At 36.3% G+C, this 23690-nt stretch overlaps 1 protein-coding gene across 9 annotated transcripts in view; it reads left to right on the top strand.

Annotated features, from left to right (window-relative positions):
- The window catches only part of ERC2 (ELKS/RAB6-interacting/CAST family member 2), a 443741-nt gene that overhangs the window by 230465 nt on the left and 189586 nt on the right, over window positions 1–23690 (top strand). For all 9 annotated transcript variants that reach the window (XR_003536997.1, XR_003536996.1, XR_003536995.1 and 6 more), the window contains one exon: window positions 3709–3869. Coding sequence is in view for 1 of the 9 variants with exons in the window: in XM_027700915.1 (XP_027556716.1) it covers window positions 3709–3869 (161 nt within the window). In the remaining 8 variants the exon portion in view is untranslated. The remainder of the gene's footprint in view (window positions 1–3708; window positions 3870–23690) is intronic.

Below are 23690 nucleotides of genomic sequence, written 5' to 3'. Positions count from 1 at the left end.
ACTTGAGGGCTTTGTGATTAGAAGAGGTTGGACTGAGAGATACAGCTGGAAAAAATGACTGGGCTTCCAGTTGGGAACAGCCCGGCCTGGTGGGATCTGCCCTGGGCCGTCTCCGCCCCCCACCAGGCGGAGCTGCTGGGCAGGGAAGGAAACCGTGGGGGATGGGATGGGCCATGGACCAAACCCCCCAAAAATAGACCGAAACCAGCCACTCCAGTGGCTTCTCTGGATTTCTGTGCCAATAAACGTCCTAAGGATGCAGGTGTGATGATTAAGTTAGGTGCTGTGGGCTTCAGTTTGGGAGGATGAGCAGGATGAGATGTTGCGGGTAACGGGCATGGTCATGAATGCAAACTTTATCTCGATCCTGTGGACAATATAAGAAAAGTGTGTAAGCGTGTTGCCTGGTCATTAATGAACTGGTATTTCAGTAGGGGGCTCAGTTCAGTATCTGGAGAGTGGAAAAACTGAAACTGGAAGGCAGGACCATACAGCAGTGCTTAGTAGAGGAAAGGGCTCCTGGACACACACCAGTCCTTAGATGAAGAGCCCTGAGTGCAGCAAACGAGGTAGTTGCTGTAGGTCAGAAAGGTAAAATTTTCCCATTTCTTACAGTGGGACTGAGAGGTAGTACATCAACATGAAACCTTTTTTTTTTTTTTGCTATCTTTTTAATTGTCAAAGAAGAGAACCTTTGCTTACATTATGAATTTGGTTCATGTTTTACAATGCTTTTTTTCACCTCTAGACTTATCTAGGTAATACTACCTTCAGCATTTAAAGTTAATTTTTCATTGTAACACGTGCTACAGCCATGTAATTAACAAGCTGAGAAGATTGTATTTGCAACCTCAGCGTTCACTGATTTACACTTCATAGTTGCCAATTTAAAAAAATAAAATCAGTTTTTGTGCACATGCCTGCCAGTTGAATTCTGCTATAGGTGTTGGTGGGACAGTTAACTAGGAAAACGTGCAACTATGAACTTGGGTCATATTCAAAAAAATGAAAGAAGAACTAGCTGGCAAATACTGTGCTGAAAGTGTAAATGAAAGTATAACTTTCAAGTCTACACGTGTTAACGATTTGTGGTTTGAAAAAGTTTTCATATTTAAGTTTTTAAAGTTTTTTTTCTCCTGTCTTTTAAACTTTGATCTCTTTTGTCTAGTAATATGAGTGTGTTATTAATAGACATTAACAAATCCACAGCTTTGTTTTCTACAAGTCTTTAATTCTCTTAAATGTTTTGAAATGTAAACGATGTGATATATCAGAACTTAGGTGAGGATTCAGTCAATCATCAGTTTGGGTGCTAAATTCAGCTGAACCTGGAAAAGAAATGCAGTGATACCAAAGATATGGAAGTGCTACTATTCTGCCTTTTTACATTCTCATCTGCCAAACAAATCTGCAAGTGTGGAGTGACTTGGTGTTTACAGATACTGTCTCAAAGCTGGAGTCTGTATGAATGAATGACTTTGCAGTCTTGAATCCTTACTATGGTTTCCATTAATGTGTGCTGCCTGGAATTAACTAATAGACTGGAGGCTCAGTGGAAACTAGATACAGTGTTTAAAAGATACAAGGACAAGCCTAAGAAATAGCCCCAGAAAACAGATAAAAATATCATATTATGTTTTAGTAGTTGAGGCTCGTCCTTGTTGGAGACAGCATGGGTTTATGTTCTTGTACTAAAGCAGAAGATATGAAGCACCTGATGTTATATTAGAAACTGAATCATTTTTAAAGAAATATGATCTGTCTCTCTCCTGCTTTGTTAATTTTTTTCCCCTGGGATTTAAGTGCAAATCAAGCTTTTTTTTTTTCTTTTCTTTATTTCCCTCAAGTATATTGTCTCTTTGCTGCTTCTACTGTGAAAGTTCACTAGCTAGTCATTTTAAAAGGATATCTTTCTTCATGGTTTACTTTAGTGGAATATTACAGCTGCAGAGACTCTACTGCTTGATATTACACTCCTTGTTATTTCATTTATACCACTCTTATACTAGTTTTAATTTCTGAGTGGAAGGTTGAACATAAATAGTTTCAATGCTATTGGTAATTCTGATTCTGCATTCATGAACTACAAATTCTTATGCACTCCAGGGTATCAGGTGTGTTCTACTATTCCATTGACCTTATTAGTGCTTGTAAAGATGGTGTAGAAGGAAGTAATCAGTGCATCATTTGCAAACAGGTTGTGAATCCTCATTATAATTCAATGACAACTTTGTTATTTATTTGGCTTGATTAAACCTGTTATGTAGGAGGCAATGATTATTCAAATTGAAACAAAAACATGTGACTTATAAACACAGATAGCATGCTAGTAGGCTTTAGATAACAACAATTAAGCTTGAACTTGGGAGAAGTAGCCACACTGATTATGTGAGTGCAGTGGAATTTTGTCCGATTCTTCAATGCACAGCAAAATTGAACCCTTTTCAATGACTTGCATAACATGGATGAATAGAATATATCCTCTTTGCCATTTTATTTTATTTAGAAGTTCTTTCTGAAGTGTTTTCTAGTTTATAAAACATTAATATTTGGACAAAGGAGGTGACAAAGAAAATACAGGAAATAGGACATTCATTATTTAAATCATTCTATCTCATTAAAGAAAATTGTGTTGTTTACTTGCAGCTCTTAATGTAAACTGTATCATTTGAAGAGGGGGAAATCCTACTGGCCTCCTGATTACTGCAGGTTATTTGCAGCTCTCTGGTTTTGTGAATAATGTAGTGGTTTACTCCACTTACCACACAAGTAAAGGTTCTGCTGCCAGACAGGTGTTGTTGTATAGTCTCCGTTCTTTAGCGTGTTCTTTAAATAATGTGATGGATCATGTCATACACTTTTTTTTTTTACTTCTGAATTTTGTTTTCTCCAAAGATAAATTGTTTTTTTAATTCCTGCAATAAGCAATTTATCCTGCATCCAGTTGACATTTACCCATGCTAAGGAAAGAGTGGGATCACCCTAACTTTTCCTGCATTTCGTGCTTCAGAGATTCTCACGGTTGTCACGAGGAAAATAACTTTGTTATTATTAGTAAAAGGCCTTTAAAGTTCAGAATCTTAGAATACTTTAACCAGAAGGGACCACTAGAGGCAATGCAGTCTAAACCTCTACTCAGAGTAGGACTAACTTCAAAGTTCAGTCAGATTCTCCAGGCTTCATTCAATCAAGATCTGAAAATACCCAAGGACTAGAGAGTTTACAGCTTCCCTGGGCAATCTGTTCTGCATAGAAGAGTGTGCATTTTTTGATGGAAAATACATGGATTGTCCTGGACACTTTTATAGTAAATATGTATCTGTATCATTATCTAAAATGTCTGAAATTAATGTTATGCTGAGATACCACCACCCTGAATTTAAAGAATACAAATGCTGCAGAAAATATTTATAAATTGTGTCTTTATGTGGCAGTGGCCCAAGTTAAATAGGTTTCTGGTAATCTGTGTTAGTTCTTCTCTTTATAAATATTGTTTATTAATCAATAGATTAATGGAAACGTTAAAATTTTTTTGGTATTGAAAGACCACTGTTGTTTCTTTTAATTTAAAACACTTAAGATAGGAAGAGATTTGGACAGGCATTTACATAAAATAATTCCTTCAGTGTGTTTTTTCCCCTGTATTTATGTAGACTTAAGATTTACTTGTTGTAAAGAATATGGAACTTAAAAACTCCTCTCTCTCAGGTAGAAGAGCTGATGAATGCATTGGAAAAGACTAGACAAGAGTTAGATTCTACCAAAGCCCGTCTTGCCTCAACACAGCAGTCTTTGGCTGAAAAAGAAGCACATCTGGCCAACCTGAGAATAGAGCGAAGGAAACAGCTTGAAGAAATTCTAGAAATGAAGTAAGTACATTGATTTCTCTAATTTCCAGAAAAAAATGAGATTACCACTTTTGCTGTAAGAGAAGGTTGTGTTTTTGTGCGTGTGTGTTTTTTTCTTCTCTGCATATATTTAAGTTTGAATCTAGGACTAGGAATCTAAGACTGCTAAATTCCTTTTAATGCATGGAAATACAAAAGACTTTTTGTAGAAGTACTCAATAATTTACATGAGATGAATTTTTGAAAGTTGTCATTTGCTACATGCAAATAAAAATATCAGCACTGTAAATTCTGTGAGAAATCGAGGATCTAAAGCCCTATCTCTCAGTGGGAATTATATGCTGGAATTTCTGCTAGTGTCAAATTAGAGGAAAGGGGCTTATTAACTTTATAGTGATGGTGCAAAGTTTATTGCATTGAATTGGTTAAACCTCCCCCCAAATGAACAAAAACCTCTTTGCATACACTTTATCACTACTGATATGTGTACAGAACGAAAAGGAAAGACAGACATATAGTTTAAAGCTAACTTCCTCTGCACAATAAAGGCAAATATCTGTAATTATGGGGCATTAAAGCTCTGATAGGATCTTTAAAATTGGCAAAAAGAGTGAACCTGTTATGACTTGGCTGGGCTGGTAAGTGTGTAGTTCACATTCAGCAAAGAAAATTCACAGTTGCCATTTTGAAACCATTTTCTTGAGGGAGGAAGCCATATATAACTGCAACTAGTTTGTTATAGTTATCCTTGCATTTTAAAGGAAGGGAAATAATCAGAAAAAATGGTTTTCATAACATTATTGTAAATAAAGCAAAGTGGAAATGGAGTCATAAAACTCTAGTTATAAAACTAGAGTTTTATAAAAATTTTTAAGAATGGCTGTCATGTAATACAGGTGCAGAAATACTGCAGTGGAAGCACGAATGTTTCCAGTGTTATCTAAAGAATTTCTGGTTCTGACTTTAATGAGGTCTATAGCTACGCAGAAAAATGGAATCACATGTGAATTAGAGTAGTATGTGATATTATATTCTATAATAGATACATTTATTTTAGTTTTCTGATGTTTTATTATATGTACTTATTCATTCTTCTGTCATAACTCAGGTACTCAGTGCCAGTCATCTATTTTCTGTATGGTGCTTTGGTCTCTTTCCTCAAGTGCATGCTTGTTTTCTGTCCTAGTGATAAAATTTATTTTTTGAAATCGTAATTCACAATTATTGAGCAACAGAGAGGAAAAAATCTTTAATTCTGATAATGTGACTTTTTTCAATTAAGTGCACAGAACTGCTGGAGATGGAATCAGAGAGAACTTCTATTTTGTGTTGTGAAATGGAAAGAACAGAATATGGTTATGAGATGTCAGGATGGTTTTGCTGGCCTAGGAGATAGAAAATAGAGTTAAGGAACTAAAAAACCCCATATAAAATCACAATATTAATAAACAGAGATTAATTACAGAAATCGATGTGATCATATTTACTTTTCTTTTTACTGCCTCTTTAACAAGAGTACTCTATCAAAAAGCACAGAATGGACAGACTTGTTTTTCTGAGCTTTGTGTGTAGAAAGGGCTACATGACTGCTGTTAAGTATAAATTTAAGGTAAATACTTATCAGATTATTTAGTAAGATATGCTAAACAACATAAAATGATAGATACACATGTATCCATTAGATACATAATTTTTTAGGTGCATAAACTAATAGATACAGTGGTTGATGAGAAGCCGAGCATGACCCAGCAACGTGCATTTGCAGCCCAGAAAGCCAATTGTGTCCTGGGCTGTGTCAAAAGAAGGGCTGGAGCTCCTCTGCTATGGACACAGGCTGAGAGAGCTGGGGTTGTTCACCCTGGAGAGGGGAAGGCTCCAGGGAGAACTTAGAGCACCTTCCAGGGCCTGAAGATGGTACAAGAGAGCTGGAGAGGAACTTTTTACAAGGGCATGGAGTGATAGGACAGGGGGAAATGGCTTTAGAATGAAAGAGAGTAGGTTTAGATTGGATATTAGGAAGAAATTCTTCCCTGAGGGTGGTGATGCCCTGGCACAGGTTGCCCAAAGAAGCTGTGGCTGCCCCACCCCTGGAAATGTCCAAGGCAAAGTTGGATGGGATTTGGAGCAACCTGGGCTAGTGAAAGGTATCCCTGCCTGTGGCAGGGGGCTTGGAAAAAGATGATCTTTAAGGTCTCTTCCAACCCAAACTGTTCTATGATTCTATTAGCAAGCATCTTCTAGAAATAATTCAGATATTACATTACAGTAGTTTAATTTTTCGAATTGCTCACTGAAATAAGTGAAGGACAAACAAACTTTATGAAACTGCTGCATTATGCCAGAATATACTCAATATTGCTTTTTAAAAAGGGACCAAGGTCTTCTCAAAACCAGATTGTAGAAGCTAACTAAGACCCAGACATCCAAAGACAGAATAATGATAATTCTGTGTTCTAGTAATATACTAAAAGCGTGTCTTATCTCTGACATTTTAAGATAATTTATTAATTGGAAGCATTGACCATAATTTTTATTTATCATTTTTTAAAAATGCAGTATTGAGTGATTACAGTTTTTGGCTGCTAGCTTCCAGTTAAATAGGTATGAACTGAGTGTTTAAGAACATTCATTATGATTTCCTATGCTTGTATTATGTTCAAGTTCCAACCATAACTCTGCATTCTAGGCCCATCTGGCTGACATTGTCAAGATCCATCTTAATTTACTGGTCCCAATTTTAGATAACTTCTTCAATTGTCATTGCATGTTCCCATATGCATTCAGTTATTTAAGTAAGTTTAGAATAAAAATGGATATGAACAGCTTAATCTTGTTCATATTTGCTTGGTCTTTTTGAACTGGAAACCAGCAAAGTACCCTTTAAATGAAAGGTAGTTTGATAATATCAGCTTCTTCTTAACTCGATGCCAATTTGTGAAAAAATGACATTTATTTCAAGTAGAAAGTAGTACATTTGGAGGAGTTACATTTGCATGTTACTTTCTGAATATATGTGAGGGTTTTTTTTTCCAAATGTCTATTAGAAATATTACTATATTAGTTCTGGAGGAAATATTTTTGTTATGGTCATATTATTTTAGCAGTGCACCCATAACTCATCCTGACATCAGTGGAAGTTACGCGTACATGTTAACAGGAAAATGCAGCATGTGTTCGAATCCATCATTTTGCCTAATTGTCTTATTGCTTTGTGCTCTTTCTGTCTCTGAGCACAAGAAAAAAAAATCAATGGACTTTTAATTTTTTTAATAAGTGATAGTTTAAAAAGATCTGTATTGCATAATGTGACAAAAGGCATGTTAGTGTTTGGTTTTTTTTTTTAAAAAAAGTATTTATCATCCATAAAAATATTTCAGTTGGCCTGAACTTAAAATTTGGTAGTTAGAAATATATCCCAAGTCTACTTTTTCCAGACATTGTTTTTGTTTTCCGAGAGTCCACAAGTAGGAGCACAGCCTACTGAGAACTTCACAAGGCTTGCCTAGAAAAACTTATTCATTTTGTAATATGAAGAGCTTGAGGGCAGCAGAAGTTGCTGTGCTGTGATGTGGTGGAGGTTTTTTCAGATGTTTCCGAAATGCCATATTTGTGGAGCATACTTTCATGACCACAGGCTGTCCACAATGCTTTCCTACAGATCTCCTTTCCTATGTGGTGGTTCTTTTCAAAACTCATAAACCTGCTTGTAACAAAATTAGGTAGGTGTATAGACAGATAAATGAGTATTTATATAATGTTAAAATTGCTTTATTCATATGTATGTGAACTAAATGTCTGCCCTCATGGAAAGTGGGTTTTACTCTATGGGACTTATCATTGTTTTAGAAATAGTCAAAATTATTTTCCCTTTGGAAGATATAGAGTTTGACCTTTCTTTCTTAACGTCTAATGGCATGTGAAGGAAAAGATATAAAAATTATTGTCACCCTTTTTGTTAGTTCAAGTTTTAAATTATATGCGTTTTATCTTTGAGTTGCCACCACTAAAGTTAAAAACAAAACAAAAAAACCCAACACCCCCTCAGCCCTGCCCTCATCTTTGTTATCAAAACTTGGGGTTTCCTTGGCTGAAAATCCTTAAGTGAACTTTCTGTGCTATTTATTTACTGTTTAAATACAAGATTAAAAGAGAAAGATATTTCAATGGATTTGCATTAATTTGATGATCTTTCAGTGACTTAAGTTACCTGTGACAAACACTACACTTAGTGAGTGACCATGTAATTAATCCCCAGAAAGACTGAACTTCCTATTTCAACTTGAAGATCTGAGAATTTTTATGTTTTGAGATTCAACTATTAATTACTGAGTGTTTTCTTTAGCTGTCAACTAAGTTCACTCAGTGCTCCAAAGCTTTCAGAGTATCCTGAATGAAATTTTTGCCAAGAGTTTGAAAGGCAATTTCCTCGCCTTTAATAGAGTTCATGCCATCACCTGTGGGTATTGCTAAATCAGTTTTGTTGGAAGTGACTCTGCCCTGAGATTCACTGCAAATTTCCAGAAGAAAATGTATTTTCCCTTATGTGGAATAAATCAGATTACTTAATAATGAAGCATTAAAGATCTTATAATTAAATAATCAGCTACTAGTCCTTTTAGTCTATACCAAGAATAGAACATGGCTGTGCTGTCCAAAAATATATATTTTAAATTGGATTTTGCAGTATGCAGTGAAAGGTTAAAATTAAACATCCCTTCCTTTGTTGAAGTATGTTCACCATTTTTTCACTGAAAATAATAGATGAATATTGCTTATCTCTGGTTTTCAGTAGGTTTATTCATTTAACAGCACCTGTGTATAGTGAGGGATGAAATATTTGTGGGAAGAAGGGGATAAAATGTTTTTTTTCCACAAGACATTCAGTCCCATCCGCTGCCACTCTGTGCAGAAGTGCTGGACACACACTGCACTTTTATCTGCTGGGTTAGTGGTTCAGCTGCTCTGCCAGACAAGGAGAGGGCACTTGCATTTGCCACTAGATGCCAGTCTTGGGTGCAAGACCATGGTCTGAAGCTGCTTGATTCAAAAAATTGAGTAAGAGCAGCTTCGCAGGGCAAGGAGGAAGCTTCTCCTTTGTCTGTCCATTTGTGTGTCACCTGGTCCCCTCCTGCCTTGTAGTGCAAGAACTTCAAGCATGGAATAGCATAGAAAAGTCTCCAAATCGGCTTTTGAGGATGTTGCAGGGATGAAGAGGGTCTTTGAATGGATTCTGGAAGTCAGGGATCACAACCTAAGGGAAAGACTGTGTAAAATGTAAAAGAAAAAAAAAAAAAGAAAACTAAAGAGTAGGAGTTTGTATGGAAGTCAAAATGCTTTATGAAGTACTAGTGGCAGAAGTATAAGAAAGTTTACCATTCATCTGGTTTTCTGCAGACATACCCCTTTTTTCCATCAATAAATTTTACTGGAGTAGAAGTTGGGGATTTCACATCTGTGTAGCAGCTCAGCAGGAGTTGCTGCTCTGACAAGGGTTGTTGGATGTCCAGAGAATCTAGACGTGTTTCCAGCACCTGGACAAATCAGCTCATGTCCCTGCCTTACATTCTCCTATTACTATTTCCATCCATCACCTTCTGAACCTGACACTTGGGGAGGGAAAGGGAGAGGAACTCAACATGTTTTCCTTTATTTATGTCCTAATTGCTCCACCCTAAGAGGTTCTGTCACCTACAGGATAGTGGTTTCTTCCTCACTGCTGTGGGTACAGCAATGGTGAGAAGGGCTTCTGAAATCTGTGTGAGTAGTAAATCCAGTGCATCTGGAATATTTCAGGGTAATTATGTATGCAGTTCACCTGCTCAGGGCAAACACAGGCCAGAAGCATGACACTCGTTGATGGGAAAATCCCTGCTGGAATTGCAGGGACTCTACTTGCATGGAGTCATGAAGTTAATTTCCTTTTTTTGGGTTCTTCCATACAGCAGCAAGGCTGAGGAAAGCAATATAGCAAGGTAGGAGGAACTGGCAAGGTGATTTAAAGTTGGAACTACTCTTTGAAATGCATGGAACTCACTCTTTAAAACCACTTAAAAGGAGAGCTTCCCTGCAGACCCTGCCTGCTCCCTGTGTTGCAGTCAGGCAGTGCTTTCCCCTGCCCCATCTTTGCAGAGAGGACAGTAAGGAGGTGGACCATCGTTTCTCTTGCCTACAGTGGAAACTGAGGCGTTTAACTAAAAGGTGGGGGCAAAGTTGCTTAGTTTACACTCCTTTTTTAAGTGCTAGTATATTCTAAAAAGAACCAGCACCTGCCTTGGGGATAGTTCTAGGCTAAATCAGTAGTGGATACCTGACATTAAAGAAGTCTATTTGAATTGTAGTTTAGGTAAACAGACCGGAGTCAGATTTCTTAGATTATTAATAACGTATTCTTTTGAAAGAAGAATAATTTTAAATATATTTTTTTTTTACTTTTCCAGCTCTAATGCAGTCTATTTTTGGAGAAAGGTATCTATGATAATTTCTCTAACAAGAATTCTTTAACTCAATAGATTAGATAACAGAATAGTGTATAAAAAGCTCTGAAGAAAAAATAATTTTCAGAAAGGTGTTTACTATTTTTTTCATAATTTTATTAGAAAGATTATTTTGACTTGTTTCAACTGTGGTAATGTATACTATAAACATGTTCAGATAGCAAGTTGATTGTCTCAAAAACTGTACCATTTCAAATGCAGAACACTAGAGTGTTTTTTAGTAACCTGTGGACTGCTTCCATTTAATTGTAGGATTCATGCTGAGAGTGTAGAGAGTCATATCCCAAGTTAAATACAAACAAAACAGCAGGATGTTGATACAACTGTGACTTCCATAGGAAGTAGTTAGAATGGTAATGTGGTCTCCTTCTAACTTGGGTGGAAAGTCTCTTGTGACTGCTTTTGCCCCACAGACCTGTAACACAGCATGCCTTGACTAACATTTTTGACACCAACTTGCAAACATCATAAAGATTAGAGAAAGCCAAATGAAGGCTTTGTTCTCTGGAACAGAAGCTTTCTTGACTAAAATGAAAAGATGTTTTTCTTTTGTAAACAACGAAGGGGCACAAAGCAATAAAATGTTTCTCTCTGTGAGAATAGAAGGAGTGAGCTGTTTACTTGGGAAAGTGCTTCTCTTAAAGACATGTGAGTGTCACCAAGTCCCTACCCACTTCAGAGTTTCGTATGTTCAGATTAAAGGATAGTGTGCTTTGGTTTTATTTTATAAGATTCATAATGTTTGAAATCTTATCAGTGTGGGAAGCAAGCATGCCATTTCTTCTCTTCATTTTGTTCAGTCATAATTGACTTTCAAAATAGATTGTCACCTGCTACTGAAGGTGAGTAAGATCAATTTAGGATTTCTCCAAACCATGATATGAGAGGCTGTGTTTGGCCTGCTTTTGTATAGGTATCCAAGCAAAGAAAGCTGGAGCCTCTCCCATGTTTCCTGTCCTCTTTAGAGAGTGAGAGTGCAGTAACAACCTTTTCAAAATGTTTCACTCGCAGGAAGACAGTGTCTTCCTCTCTCTTATGGAAAGGCAGCAGTGCTTCTTATGTCACAAAGGCATTGTCTGAAGGCAAACCAGGAAGAGTTCAACCATATTCCTGACAACACATAGTATGGTTATAATAGTTTAGCATATTTGCTGGGCTAGAAAATGAGTCTAGTTTGTTTTCTTCATTTCATAAGCATTTTGGCTTAATCATCATGCATTTCCATAAACAATGTTCCCAAGAAACTATAGAAATTTAACCTCCTGACTCTCTGGTTGCACAAGTGATCTTCCAGGTTCCTAAGATCCATATGGTTTGAGGCACCTGCCAGACAGAGGGAGACTGATGATAATTCCCACTCTGTATCCTAGGAGTGCACTTTGCTTTCTGATTTTGTTGCCATTGTTCTTCACCCATTGTGGTACCTGACCTCAGTAGAAAAATAAGAGTCAATGCTCCACAACCATTTTATGTTGGAAATTCTACAATACTTATTAGGGGTTTAGTGCTTTCTCCAGAACCTGAATGGTAGAGAGATCAAGGGGGAATCCTGCAGCTGCTTTATGAGGGAGATACTTAAGGCTTTTGACTCTGGGGAGGGTAAGGCAGGGAGAGGATATGTTTGAAGTTTGAAGAATCTCAAAGGAAGGTATAAACTGAATGTAGAGCTGTTGTTTGCCAGATCTCTCAGCATGAGGAACATCAGGCACTTGCTCTAGTTAATCAGTGATCGATTTGAAAGAAAGAAGTGCTGCTTTATGGAGTGGTTGGTTGGTGACCTTCTGGAACTTGCTTCCACAGAGGCATCAGCTGATTCAAGAAGGGGTTAGACAAATTCATGGACAAGCGGTCCATAAATTGCTACTTCTTTATATGTCTTTTGGCTCTTGTTATTGATCAGTGTTCCTAACATTTTTTTTCAATCTGATGTATTAGCTCTTTCCTGCCACATTGCACCCTTACACCAAAACACACATAGTTAATGATCAGATGATTTCTAAACTATTTTTATTTATTTATTTATTTATTAAGAACTGGTTATAAGTCAACTAGTACACTGTGGAAAGATCAACAGCCATGCTTTGAATAGCATCTTCTGTTGCCCTACAGTGTGTAAGTGGATTTACAAGATGATATAAGTGACAAACTAATTGGTTTAAAGTGCAGGTTAAAAGTGAGATATGACAGTTACATGACATTCTCTGGTGATTGAACCACATGGAAGACAGACAGGATTAACAGTGCTTCAGGTTTACAGGTGTCTCAAACTGCTTGAGGAACTTGGAGATACAGAGTACTCTAATCTTTTGTAATGTGAATCAAAATTTGAAGAAACAATTGCAGTTGAAAATCATTACCTTTACTTCTCCTCTCTTTCCTTTTTTTCTTTTATCAATCTCTTTAAATTAAAATGCTCTTCTGTTTTTCAATTTATAAATGTGTTAGGCATTAAAATACACAAGTTTAATCTATAATATGTATTGATTTGTAGAATTATAAATTCATGAGAGATGGAATAGTATTTAGAAAGGGACAGTGATGAAAAGGACAGTATATAAAACTGAGATGGGACTGTGAGTTAGTGTTCAGTGAAATATGGACAGTGGCAAAAGGATGAGATCTGGACAAACCCGAAGAATGAAAATTCAAGTTTGAAATCTTACAAAGAAAAGGTATGGTTTAGAACAAAGTTTGTAATTTCTATCTAAAGTTAACTTACTGGGCAGTTTAGCAATCTTAACTTTTTAGGTAAAGAAGAAAAAACATATATTTTCTATTGCACAACTTCTTTTATTTTTAATGTAAGAAAATATAAGGAATAAAAGCATTTTACTGACAGAACAACAAATATAGGAAGAATCTGTATTGTGAAATTACTGATCTTGCCAAAGCTATATAAACACTCTGTTTTAAATCTACCTTAAAAATGCTTTTATTAGCGAAAAAATTAGTGATGATAAAAATTATGAAATAGGATGGCATTTGTTTTGAAGTTCAGCCAGCATGGGAATGTAGAGGCCTCCACCTCTGATAATACACTCAAAAGAGCAAGTGGCTCTAAAGTCGGAAAGGAAGGAGTAGGAGGCTGAAAGTAAAAAAAAAAAAAGAAAAAAAAAGTTAGGCTTCTGTTTCATGGATTTTTTTTCAGGCTGACTGAATTACGCCCTTGTCTACTGAAACCCTCTTAGTGTAATTCCCATTGGCCTCTGTGACACCTAGGGCAACGCTGATCAACTGCAGGCTCCCATGTTCCTAACCTCAGCCAGCTCAATATGATTCTAGCAGATGTTTCTGCATTTTAAGCCTCAAAATATCATGGGTCAGGGTTTTGTTGTTTTTTTTTTTTCTTCTTTTTCCAGTGGCAAATCTTGCATTCTTGAGACCCAGGCCATGCAATTCAATGTTAGGAATTATGAGCTGAGGGTCTCCCCAGTGGGATAATGCTGAACTTAATGTAAACTTGGATTTTTGAAAATGGAGAACCAAAGAAATTTAAAGATTTGGATAATTTAAACTAAACTAGTGGATTATTTTTTAGTATTGTATAAAAACCCATAAAATATAAAATGTGCTTAGAAATGTATATAATGATGTTTTCCATTAGAAGGAAAAGGTCTTATAAAGTCAGGAGATAACAGAGTCAGAAGCAATCAAACAGGAACAGTTTTCTTATTGGCAGAAGGGAAAGGTTTGGTTACCTTTCTCTGCCTTCCCATTACTCCTTAGGTGCTGTGAAGTAAATCCACTGCTGCCTTCTTCCTGTGCTTCCTCATTCCTCCCCATGTTCCCAAGAAAACAAATACTTTTCTGTGTGCTGTGGAAAAATACATCTAAATTCCTATTGTTTAGTTTCCTCTGGTTGAGTTCTCTTGTGTGTAATAAGGTGCAAAGTGTGCTTCAAGTTTTGCAGTCTCGTGTCCAAGAGCATTCCTTGCTGGTCTCTCGTGTGCATTCTCTCATGCTTTGTAAGGTGTGAGCTCACAGGGCAGCCCTTCTGCCTGTAAGGACGTAAGTAACATTTATTCTTTTTTCTAACCAATATAATGGCACCTGTAAGAATTTATTCTCCTACAGTTCTGTACCTCTGTCTTGAAATGAGTCAAAGAGGTTGTCTTTTGGAGCAGGAGACACACTTGTCCTGGTGTATGCCCTCCCCCTGAACTGTGTATAGCTTTCTGATTTAGTGTGATCCTGACAAGGCTGATCAATCCTCTTTATTAATAATGTACCAGGTATAATGGGCTCCCATTCTTCATTGACCATCGATCGTAACTATAATAAACAGCAAAATAATAAAAACATGTGTTTTGTTATCACTGTCAGCACTGTCCAAACAATGTGAATGTGGAAACATTGTAATAAAAAGAGAATTCTTCAAATATAATTGGTAAAACACAGCACAGCACACAAAAATGTGCTAAACCACCAAATTCCTAAGGAACAGCACCTCTTCTTTCAATGCCACATTGCTGTTTAGCAGAGACTAGCAGATCATGAATTATGTGATGACAGTGGAAATTAGAATGAGCTCATCACAATTTTCTCTGATTGTGAACAAGGTTGGTTATATCCACACTGTTGTGGATATAACAGGATATACCAGGGTATATCCTGGTGGATATACCAGGGTATCTTAGCAAAGAAAAGCCCCATCTGAGAAGGTACATTTCATAAGTCTGTGCTATGTCTTATAGTCAAACTGTTGTGTTCATGATAAACATCACCTTAAAAGGACACCTTGGCTTGCTCCCTTAGGGTGAAGTGGCTTCAACTCAATAGATAAACTTTTCAAGGTGAAACAAAAGCTTGGTGACAGCACAAACTTAGGCAGAATGTTTTTAGTGAAAGATTTTTTCAGTTGTTGGTAAATAGATATGTTACATTTGTAGAGGAGCTTGCGTAATCCTAATAGGATTGCTATGCTTATTGTGTTGAATTTTAGTATTTAAAAGTATATTGGGGGATGCAAATGAAAGGTTTGGTATATTTTTTTCCCTCATATTTAATAGTGATTTTCTAAAAACCCATCCAGATTTAGTTTTGTAAATGTGTAGATACTAATGGAAGAACTGTGATTTATTGGCTTAGATTAAAAACGTAAAAATACTTTTTTATGGTTAAACATTTGACATTTTCTAACCACTCCTACCTCAAACATATAGTTTATCATTGTTGCATTCAGCTCTGACCAAAATTAGGCCACACAGGCTTCTGATGATCACCATATTGCTAAAATAATTCTCATTATAATGAATTATTCTTTTTTACTTCCCAACAAATTTATCTTTCATTCTTTGAAGACTGCCTTCCATGGTTCTCATCTTCTAGGTGGGAGGGAAAATGTAGTTTGGTCTAACAGAGACAGTCATTAAATGTGCTACTGTGTTCTTCTGGATTTCAACCTCCTTGATCTTTATTATGTTAGGGAACAGAGATAGGTACTGAGGAGAAAATGTCAAAGGAAGGGGTTATAGCAGTGAGGGGGTTTCGTGGTAGTTGTGTTCAGCTGTCTCCATGATATGGCAAGTTGTGTCCCAAAGGCTGGTTAGGAAGGAGTGATGCAATTGATAGAAGAGCTCTTACATTAAACTGAACTTTTATAGGCCCCCTTCCTTCCCCCTGCTCCCTTCCCACTAAAAGATTAAAAATACAGAATTTTCTTGTCTCTCTTTAGGAGATTTACTGTTTGATAACTTATGAATATTTTTTGTGAGCTGGACAACTTCATCAAGGTCTTGTATGACTACCCTGAGAAACACTTTTTAGTTTTCTGTGAGGTCTGTAAACAAAAGGTAAGCAGTTCATGACTGTGAAGTTTAGGGCAGGAACTGGTGTTGGGATAGTGTGAGTAGCAAAGAGTAGAGATTATTACATAACAGCTAAAGAACAAAAGCCCAAGAAGTGTGGTAGATCATCATCTGACATCCAGCAACCTGATATCCTCTTAGCAGAGTGGAAAATACTCTGAAATTCATGAGCTTAAAGAAAGGGACTTTTTACCTAATGAAATATGTTTAAATCTGCAACAGGCATGAAAGACACTTGACTGCTTTCTAGTTTTGTTTTGGATGCCTGTTACCCTCCTTGCTCACCTGGATTATTTTGTCAACAACTGAAAGAAACTTGGTGTAATGAAAACAGAATATTTTCTGGTTCTTGTGGCTATGCATGCATGTGTACTGAGCTACCCACTGCTGCCCCTCCCTGTCTTAAAAAAATAGTACAAAGATCCAATCAGGATGAAAATTACCTACAGGATTTTTACAATTGTATTAAGAAATAGAGTTTATATTTTTTGTCTCAGAATAATCTCCCTTTAACACGTCAATACGGGGATATTTTGTTTTGTCTGATGTAGGTTTTTGGTAGCATCTAGTCTAAAAATGAATCTAATTAACGGATGAACTTAGGAAATCCGTACTGTAATTTGGCAACTAAGGAATGGGGAATATCAGGATATGACAAGCAACTTCCACTTAAGGTTAATGTAACTATTACCTCATTAGAAATGCAACTTTACACTCTTCAAATAAAACCTTTTTTGAATTTAAGATATGTATTTGACAAAGGACTGGCTGAATTTACGTGAAATTGGCTTTGTGAAATTATGCTACCTTTATTGGTACTGACTAGCTTTATAAATGTTTACCTTAATTATGTTTTATTGTGATTAAAAAAGATTGCAGATACTCCGCCTTTTTTTTGTAAAGTGAGCTGTTGGAGCCTTTTCTGTTAAAGATGGGGGTAGGGTATGGAGAATAGTCCAGCTCCAGAGAGGAGGCCCCTCACAGGCCATATGAATCCACTTACATGTAAATTGCTTGTCTATATGAATTAAGGTGAAGGTTATGAAAGAACTGCATTTCTGTGTTTATTGTAGGATTTTTGACAGTCTCTTTCCTCTTTCAAGTAAATTTGGCTTAAGTCCACAGTCAGTACAGTTTTAAGTAAACTCCTCTTTTGTTACATTAACAAGGTTATAACATCACTGAGGCAGATTTCCAGCTGCATGAATTGAGGCCTGAACATGCAGACTGAGGGGATAATTAAAACCTTAGGGTGGGAGAGTTAAACTACCAACTAAAATTGGATAAAAGGCTAATTGTCCATGGCAACATAATACATGTTTCTAAATACCTGTGAAATAAAGATAAATATTCGTGGTCTTTTAATTCCTTTCTGAATGCTCAGATGCAGTTTGTTTTTTAGGGCATAACAAAAATAAAGAGAAAGTAAATAGAGAATCAAAGAATTATTTCCCAGATATTGTTGTACTTTAGTTATTAACTGAAAATCAGAATTCTTTTGAAGACTTCAGTGATTTTCTGCCTTTCTTTACAATTCAGGAAGCATTTCTGTGTAGGAAGTATGAGCCTCACTGTGTGATACGGTATATTGGAATGGACTGGTTGGTGCTTTGTCAAAATTTGTCATATCTCTTTTTCCTTCCTCCTTTTTTTCGTTTTTGAGAGTGGAGTTACATACCTTTGGTGACCTTCAAGAAGATGACATAGAGTCAGGCAAGATGATACATTACCACAAAGTTAAAAAAACAAAATGGGTTGTAATGGCAGCTTGTACTGAACTAAATGAATTGTGAAGGCCCATTTGTTATTCATTAGGAGAAGCAGAGCAGATTACTGTTCTGCCTTCATAGGGAGCCTTTAAACTTAAGGTCATTTTACACTAGTACCCTTGTGGCATGGACAGCATTTAATACATTTTTAACAGCTTTTACATTTCCATGGTTTGCAGCAGTGCTTGTTGAATCATTTCTCTAATGAAGGTGTTTTAAACTAGTTTAGAGTTACTTTGGGGGAAAAAACAGGAAAAAAAAGAAATAATTGGGTTGATGAAGTGACTTTATATACTAAAGAGCTAAGCATGCAGAACATATTGCTATAAAGTAATGTATGCTGATTCCCACTGCTACAGAAGTACATCCCTGGGGAACTGTGCTTTTTTTGTTGTTGTTGGTTTTATGTGTGTGTGTGTTTTAAAATGTAAATAGAATGAAAGTTGTGTTTTTCACAGTGCTCATTTCTTTGGGGAAGTAAGGTCTGAGGACAGAAATTCAGGAATATTATTTGTGCTATTTCTGGGTTGCTCAGGAGTCTGATGGAGAACATTCAACATTTTGGCATATTTTGGTGAAGTGTGCATACTGACTCTCTTGTTGAATGTGGGCATCTAAGGAACCCATCATAAAATGAACGTGGAGTGGAGGGTAGATTTTACTGATCAAAATAAAAGTTGATTATTTCAGTGCCTCTCAAATGGTTCAGTGGTGCTGTGGAAAGTCAAGGCAGAAAGGTAGGTACCAATACGGAACAATCTGAGAATAATTTTTTAAAAAGCGCTGAATGAATCTAAAATTTTGTTAGCTTAAATAATGATTTGTACCTCTAAAGAAAGGTTTAATAACCCCAGTTAAAGGAAGCAATCATTTCACAAGCTAATGTTTTAATGTAGATTATAGTCTTTCATATGTCTTCAAATTTCATACCTTCAGTCCACATTGTTGGGGATTTAGCTGTCAAAAGCCAAATTACAGTGACTTTACTTTTGTTCAGAAAAGAACACAAATGATGTACTGAGTTTCAAGAATTGTTTAAAAATAAACTTAGTTAACAAAATGCTAATTTAAATGTATGATGGTGTTTCTCCCCACAGCCAGTCCACTCTTTATTTTCCTTTTCTTGTGTAGCAGATTAGCAGCATTTGTTTTTTACTTTATTGCCAATGGCTTTCACTGCAGATTTTTCTATTGATTTTACTGGAAGCCTACTTTTATGGGAAACAGCTTCTTTCCTACCCTGCATTTTTCTAAAAGCAGTTTTTGAGATAGTATAAGTGTATCTGTGGTGGTTTATTTTCTTTGATTCTATGCAAGTCAGCGCTAGGACTATCTAATGCACTGGGCACACTGACAGTTTTACCTGTGGTTCATAATACACTGTCTGTATTTGCTGTGGCACAAAAGAGACGTGGTGTGGTAGGATTTGTGAGAATCTGCTGTTGGTTAGAGCTTTGCAGTGTGCCTGCTTCCATCTATGCTCCATGAGTCTAAAGCTCTGTAAATAATCAAATTTGACTAAATAGTTATTAGGTATTACAAAAATAAATTGAGAGACATACTGAAAGGCTAGATACATGCTAATCCACAGACAAAATCTAGTAGTGGTAGGGGTTTTTTTCTGTGTTATTCTGTCATCATAAAGCAAGCAGGGAGTTTCTTTAAAGAGAGTGTAAGGAAAACAGATTGATTTGGAAAACATTGTATTGTTGTAAATCTGGCAAAACTAAGAGGAAGGAAATCTCCTTCAGTTATATTCCTTTAGGTGACTGAACCTTAGACTGAGAAGAATAGTGGCAGATTAAATGAACACCAGGTAAAAGATTCATGTTGAGAGCAGACATCCTGCCTCACAGAGGAAAGAACAGATTTCTCTACCAAGTGATTTTTTTGACACTGATCACTGTGGTTGGAGCATGTTTCATAGATGGGAAGGACCAAAAATACTTCTAACACAGAATTCGTGTGAAAACAAATGTAAATGCATACAGAATATATTTGATGTGTTCTAATCCAAATGCTGCTACATTACTTGTTTCTTAATCAGGTGAATCACAAAACAGTCAAGTTGAGGTCTCAAAACAGAAGCAGGCATGGAAAATACAGAGGATATTGGCAGTCTTCTGTTTTTATAGACAAGACTTTATAGCACTCCAGGTAAAGAACAGCAGTTTCCAGGAGCCAAAGGAGCTTGCACTTGGCTTCTAGATTCCTACTTGCTAAATCTGTGGAAAGCCTGAGGAAACTCCTATAGTTCCCTAAGTTAAGGAAGCAACAGTGGGACAGGAGCAGAGCTTAAATGAACTGCACAGTAATGTACTGTATATTCTTTCTGAAGTGCTAACGTACTAAACTTTGTAGGCAGGTGGTAGTAACAATGAAAAGTCAATTGTTAAAGTCTAGAAAATGAAAGTGATGACATTAAAGAAACAGATCATATACTTTGGTCCTTTAGAATTAAGAGGTATAAGAGGGACAAGCTTTGGCAAAACAAAAGGAAATATTCTCCAGGGAGAACGAAGTATCTTTTGTCTGAAATCTGGTACAAACTAGTTTTTCTTCCATTGTAAGACAGGGGAATTGCCTATGAAATTTGAAGGCACTGGAGCTCTGTGCTCTTCAGAGATTTTAACAGTGTGACTGCCTCCCTTAGAGTCACAGCTGGGACAGTCTGGGGTTAGCAAAGCATGTTTTCTTAGGGACAATAATAGAGGTGCCAGCTGTTGTCAGGAACTATCATGTCAGTAACATGTGGTGAATAAACGTAGTCGATAACTATTACATTAAAATTTCTAGTATCAGAGATAATTTTTTTCTCATTAGTGGAAATGAACGATCTGATCTTCAGCTAGTTTATAACTAGAATTTAGATCATGTAAGAGAACAAAACAAGCTGCCGGATTTTAGTGGTGAAAAGCTTCTGGTGAAACAAAGTGAGCTGCAAGAAGCAATAGTCATGACACAGTTGGGCAGAGACAGATGTGCAGATGAATAACCAAAATTAATAACAGGCACCCTTAAAGGGCTGGTTAATCTGCCAGTAGAGAGTCTGTCTCTTTTCTACCCACTAGTACATCAGCTCATAAAAAATACAAATGAGCCCAATAGCAGCAAGAGCCTTAAGATCTGCTTCCTCATTAGTGAAACTTCAGAGAAGCATTTCCTATGGCTCCATATCTTTTTCTGCCTTTTAAGAAAAGTTGTTAGTGGGACTATATAGACTGAGTTTTCAGGGCAAGGGAGAGAAAGCAGTAGAATGAATCTATAAAAGGAAGAGTTTATCTTGGATTACTTTGGCAAACAGTATATTTAAGGGTTTTAATGGGGAAAAATGCATTAATATATTTGATAAGTTTTTTTTTTGTATGGTGTAGACAAACTATCTTGTGTGGATTATATTTTTATTCATGTTGTAGCCCACTGAAAGCAGGACTGTTAGTAGATTATATGTGATGTTCTGGGCATTCTTAGCTTTTAGAGTAGCAAATTATTCTGTTTTGTACAACTGAGGCCAACCTAAGGAAAAGATCCAAGGATGGCTTTTCCTGACAGTATGGAAAAGTTCATGAACTGTAAGTTGTATGTGTAGTGTTGAAAGATAAAGTTACGAATTTGGAGTGGGAGAAAATGCCGTTTTCAGAAGCTGAAAATAGAAAGACAGGGTAGAATAAGCTGGGGGGAAAAGCCCCACCAACGCTCAGCTTTAGAACGATTCTTTTGGCTGTAGTTGTGTAAAAGCTGAAAAAAAAAAGTAAGGTGGACAAGTAGAAAGAAGAGGTCAGTGGTCAAGAGGTACACTAGGGTTTGTTCAGCTGTAATGATAACTGGAACTGATAAAGTTAGTTAAGGGGGGTTCTAGCACTGAAAAAACAGAGGATGTAAACAACTTTGTTCCCTCTGTCTTCCTTCTGAAACTACTCAGTGAAAACTAGAGCTCCCTTCAAGCACTCTCTCACAATTTATCTTCTCTTTGACCTTCTGTTTGGATATATTGCCTAATATATAGCAATTACCTCAAAGCTATTTGTAGTCATCTTTGGGGATCATGTGGCTAGTTATGTGAGCCTCTTTTTTTTTAAAGTTGGAAAAAAAATTGTTCCAGGCAAAACAACCAAAAACCAGAATTGTAAAACTGGTTGCACATGTGTTTAGTGTAACGAAATTTATGCCTAATTCTTTCCCTGATGCTACGTAATAGATCATGATGATCTTACTCCTGTACAATGTAATCTTCTCCTGTGTGTCTGGTTTATCTGACTGTTACACTATTGTTCAGACTAATTTGGGTGCTTCTTTCTCTCCTTTTCTCCTCTCCCTCATAAACAGTAATCATGTCGAATTATATGTTTCTGCATTTCTTTTAATGACCTAGTTTATGCTTATCAGCAGCTCTTACAGAGGTATTCATGTTCTTTCCCAAGGTGATATACTCTGCCTCTTCACAAGTTCTTTGACTAAGTATTTATTCACACTCATGTTTGGAAGAAGGGGCCTCCAAGCACTAAAGATCCAGATAACAACAGCAATAGGGAACAATGATGCACATTTGAAGTTCTTACGTGATGTACTGACTTGTAAACCTGTATGATTCACTTCAGATTTTTGTTCATTCAGTTTTAGAAGAACTTAATCTATTTTTCTGTGTCTGTCTACATCTATGGAACACATACATGCACACACATACATTTTGTGTTTGTTTCTCAGTGATATGAGAGACCCTTTAACCCCCTGCTGCTGTCTAATAGGTTCAGGAATTACTGCTTTTAAAAACACTTATTGACCCGATAGAGTCAGGAAAATCACATACTTTTAAATCCAAGGTCTTCCATGTCAGGAATATTGTTCATTAGCAAAATTGTTCATTTATCTAAATTTATACTTAGCCTATGTTTAAGTACTTCCTATAGGTCTCTAATTACCATTTGACATGCCAATTCCACACAGATAGAGTGTCAAGAGATTCTGAAGCTTTCCTCCCTCTTGGGAACCTCAGAGACCAAGAAACACATTAGCTATTTAGAACAAAAGTATTTGTATCATTTCACAAACTTTACAACATTTGTAGAATTATTCATATTATTCCTATTTAAAGGATAAAAGTATTTGTGTTTCCTTACCTGGCTTCTCTACACAACAAATTTGTTAGCTGGCAACTTCATGCAGTTTGTTTATGTTTGACACAGTAGGGATGGCCTGCACTTTCTCAATCATCTGCTGTATTTGCATAACCTTGCAGAGTTAATGGCTGCCATTCTGACAAATTAAGCTGGTTTCCTATGTCTTTAATGGATTAAGTCCTTTTAGACAAGTTATGCTTTATTTTATTCCGTGAACAGTGTTTGCTAAGAGTTGTAAATAATACGTTCATTTGTGTTATTCTATTGTTGTTTCACTTGAATGCTAAAAAACATATATGTGATGAATACTTAACAAATATGGAACAAACTGAGTTTTTTATCCATATAAAGACAGAATAAAAAGATTATCAATGCTTAATAGAAGAAAAAAAATTAAAGTTATGCTTTAATTACTTCAAATATTTGAAAATATTTTTGCTGTGAGAATAGTCATACTTAAAGTTTTTATTGCATTATACTAGAATTCTACTCAGTTTCTGATTCCTGCCGTGATTTAAAAAAAATCAATAATTTACACTATGTACTCCAGGTGTAGCAGAAACATTGCAGCATCTGGTACATGTGATAAATGAGTTCCCTAACAGCTGCAACATACGTTGGAATTGTCAATATGTGTAAACAGGTTAGAGGCAAA

Source organism: Neopelma chrysocephalum, unplaced genomic scaffold (genome assembly GCF_003984885.1).
Source record: "Neopelma chrysocephalum unplaced genomic scaffold, ASM398488v2 Primary Assembly neopelma1_147, whole genome shotgun sequence".
Classification (NCBI taxonomy): Eukaryota; Metazoa; Chordata; class Aves; order Passeriformes; family Pipridae; genus Neopelma; species Neopelma chrysocephalum.
Note: the sequence above shows the minus strand (reverse complement) of the source record. Positions and strands in the feature narration are given on the sequence as shown.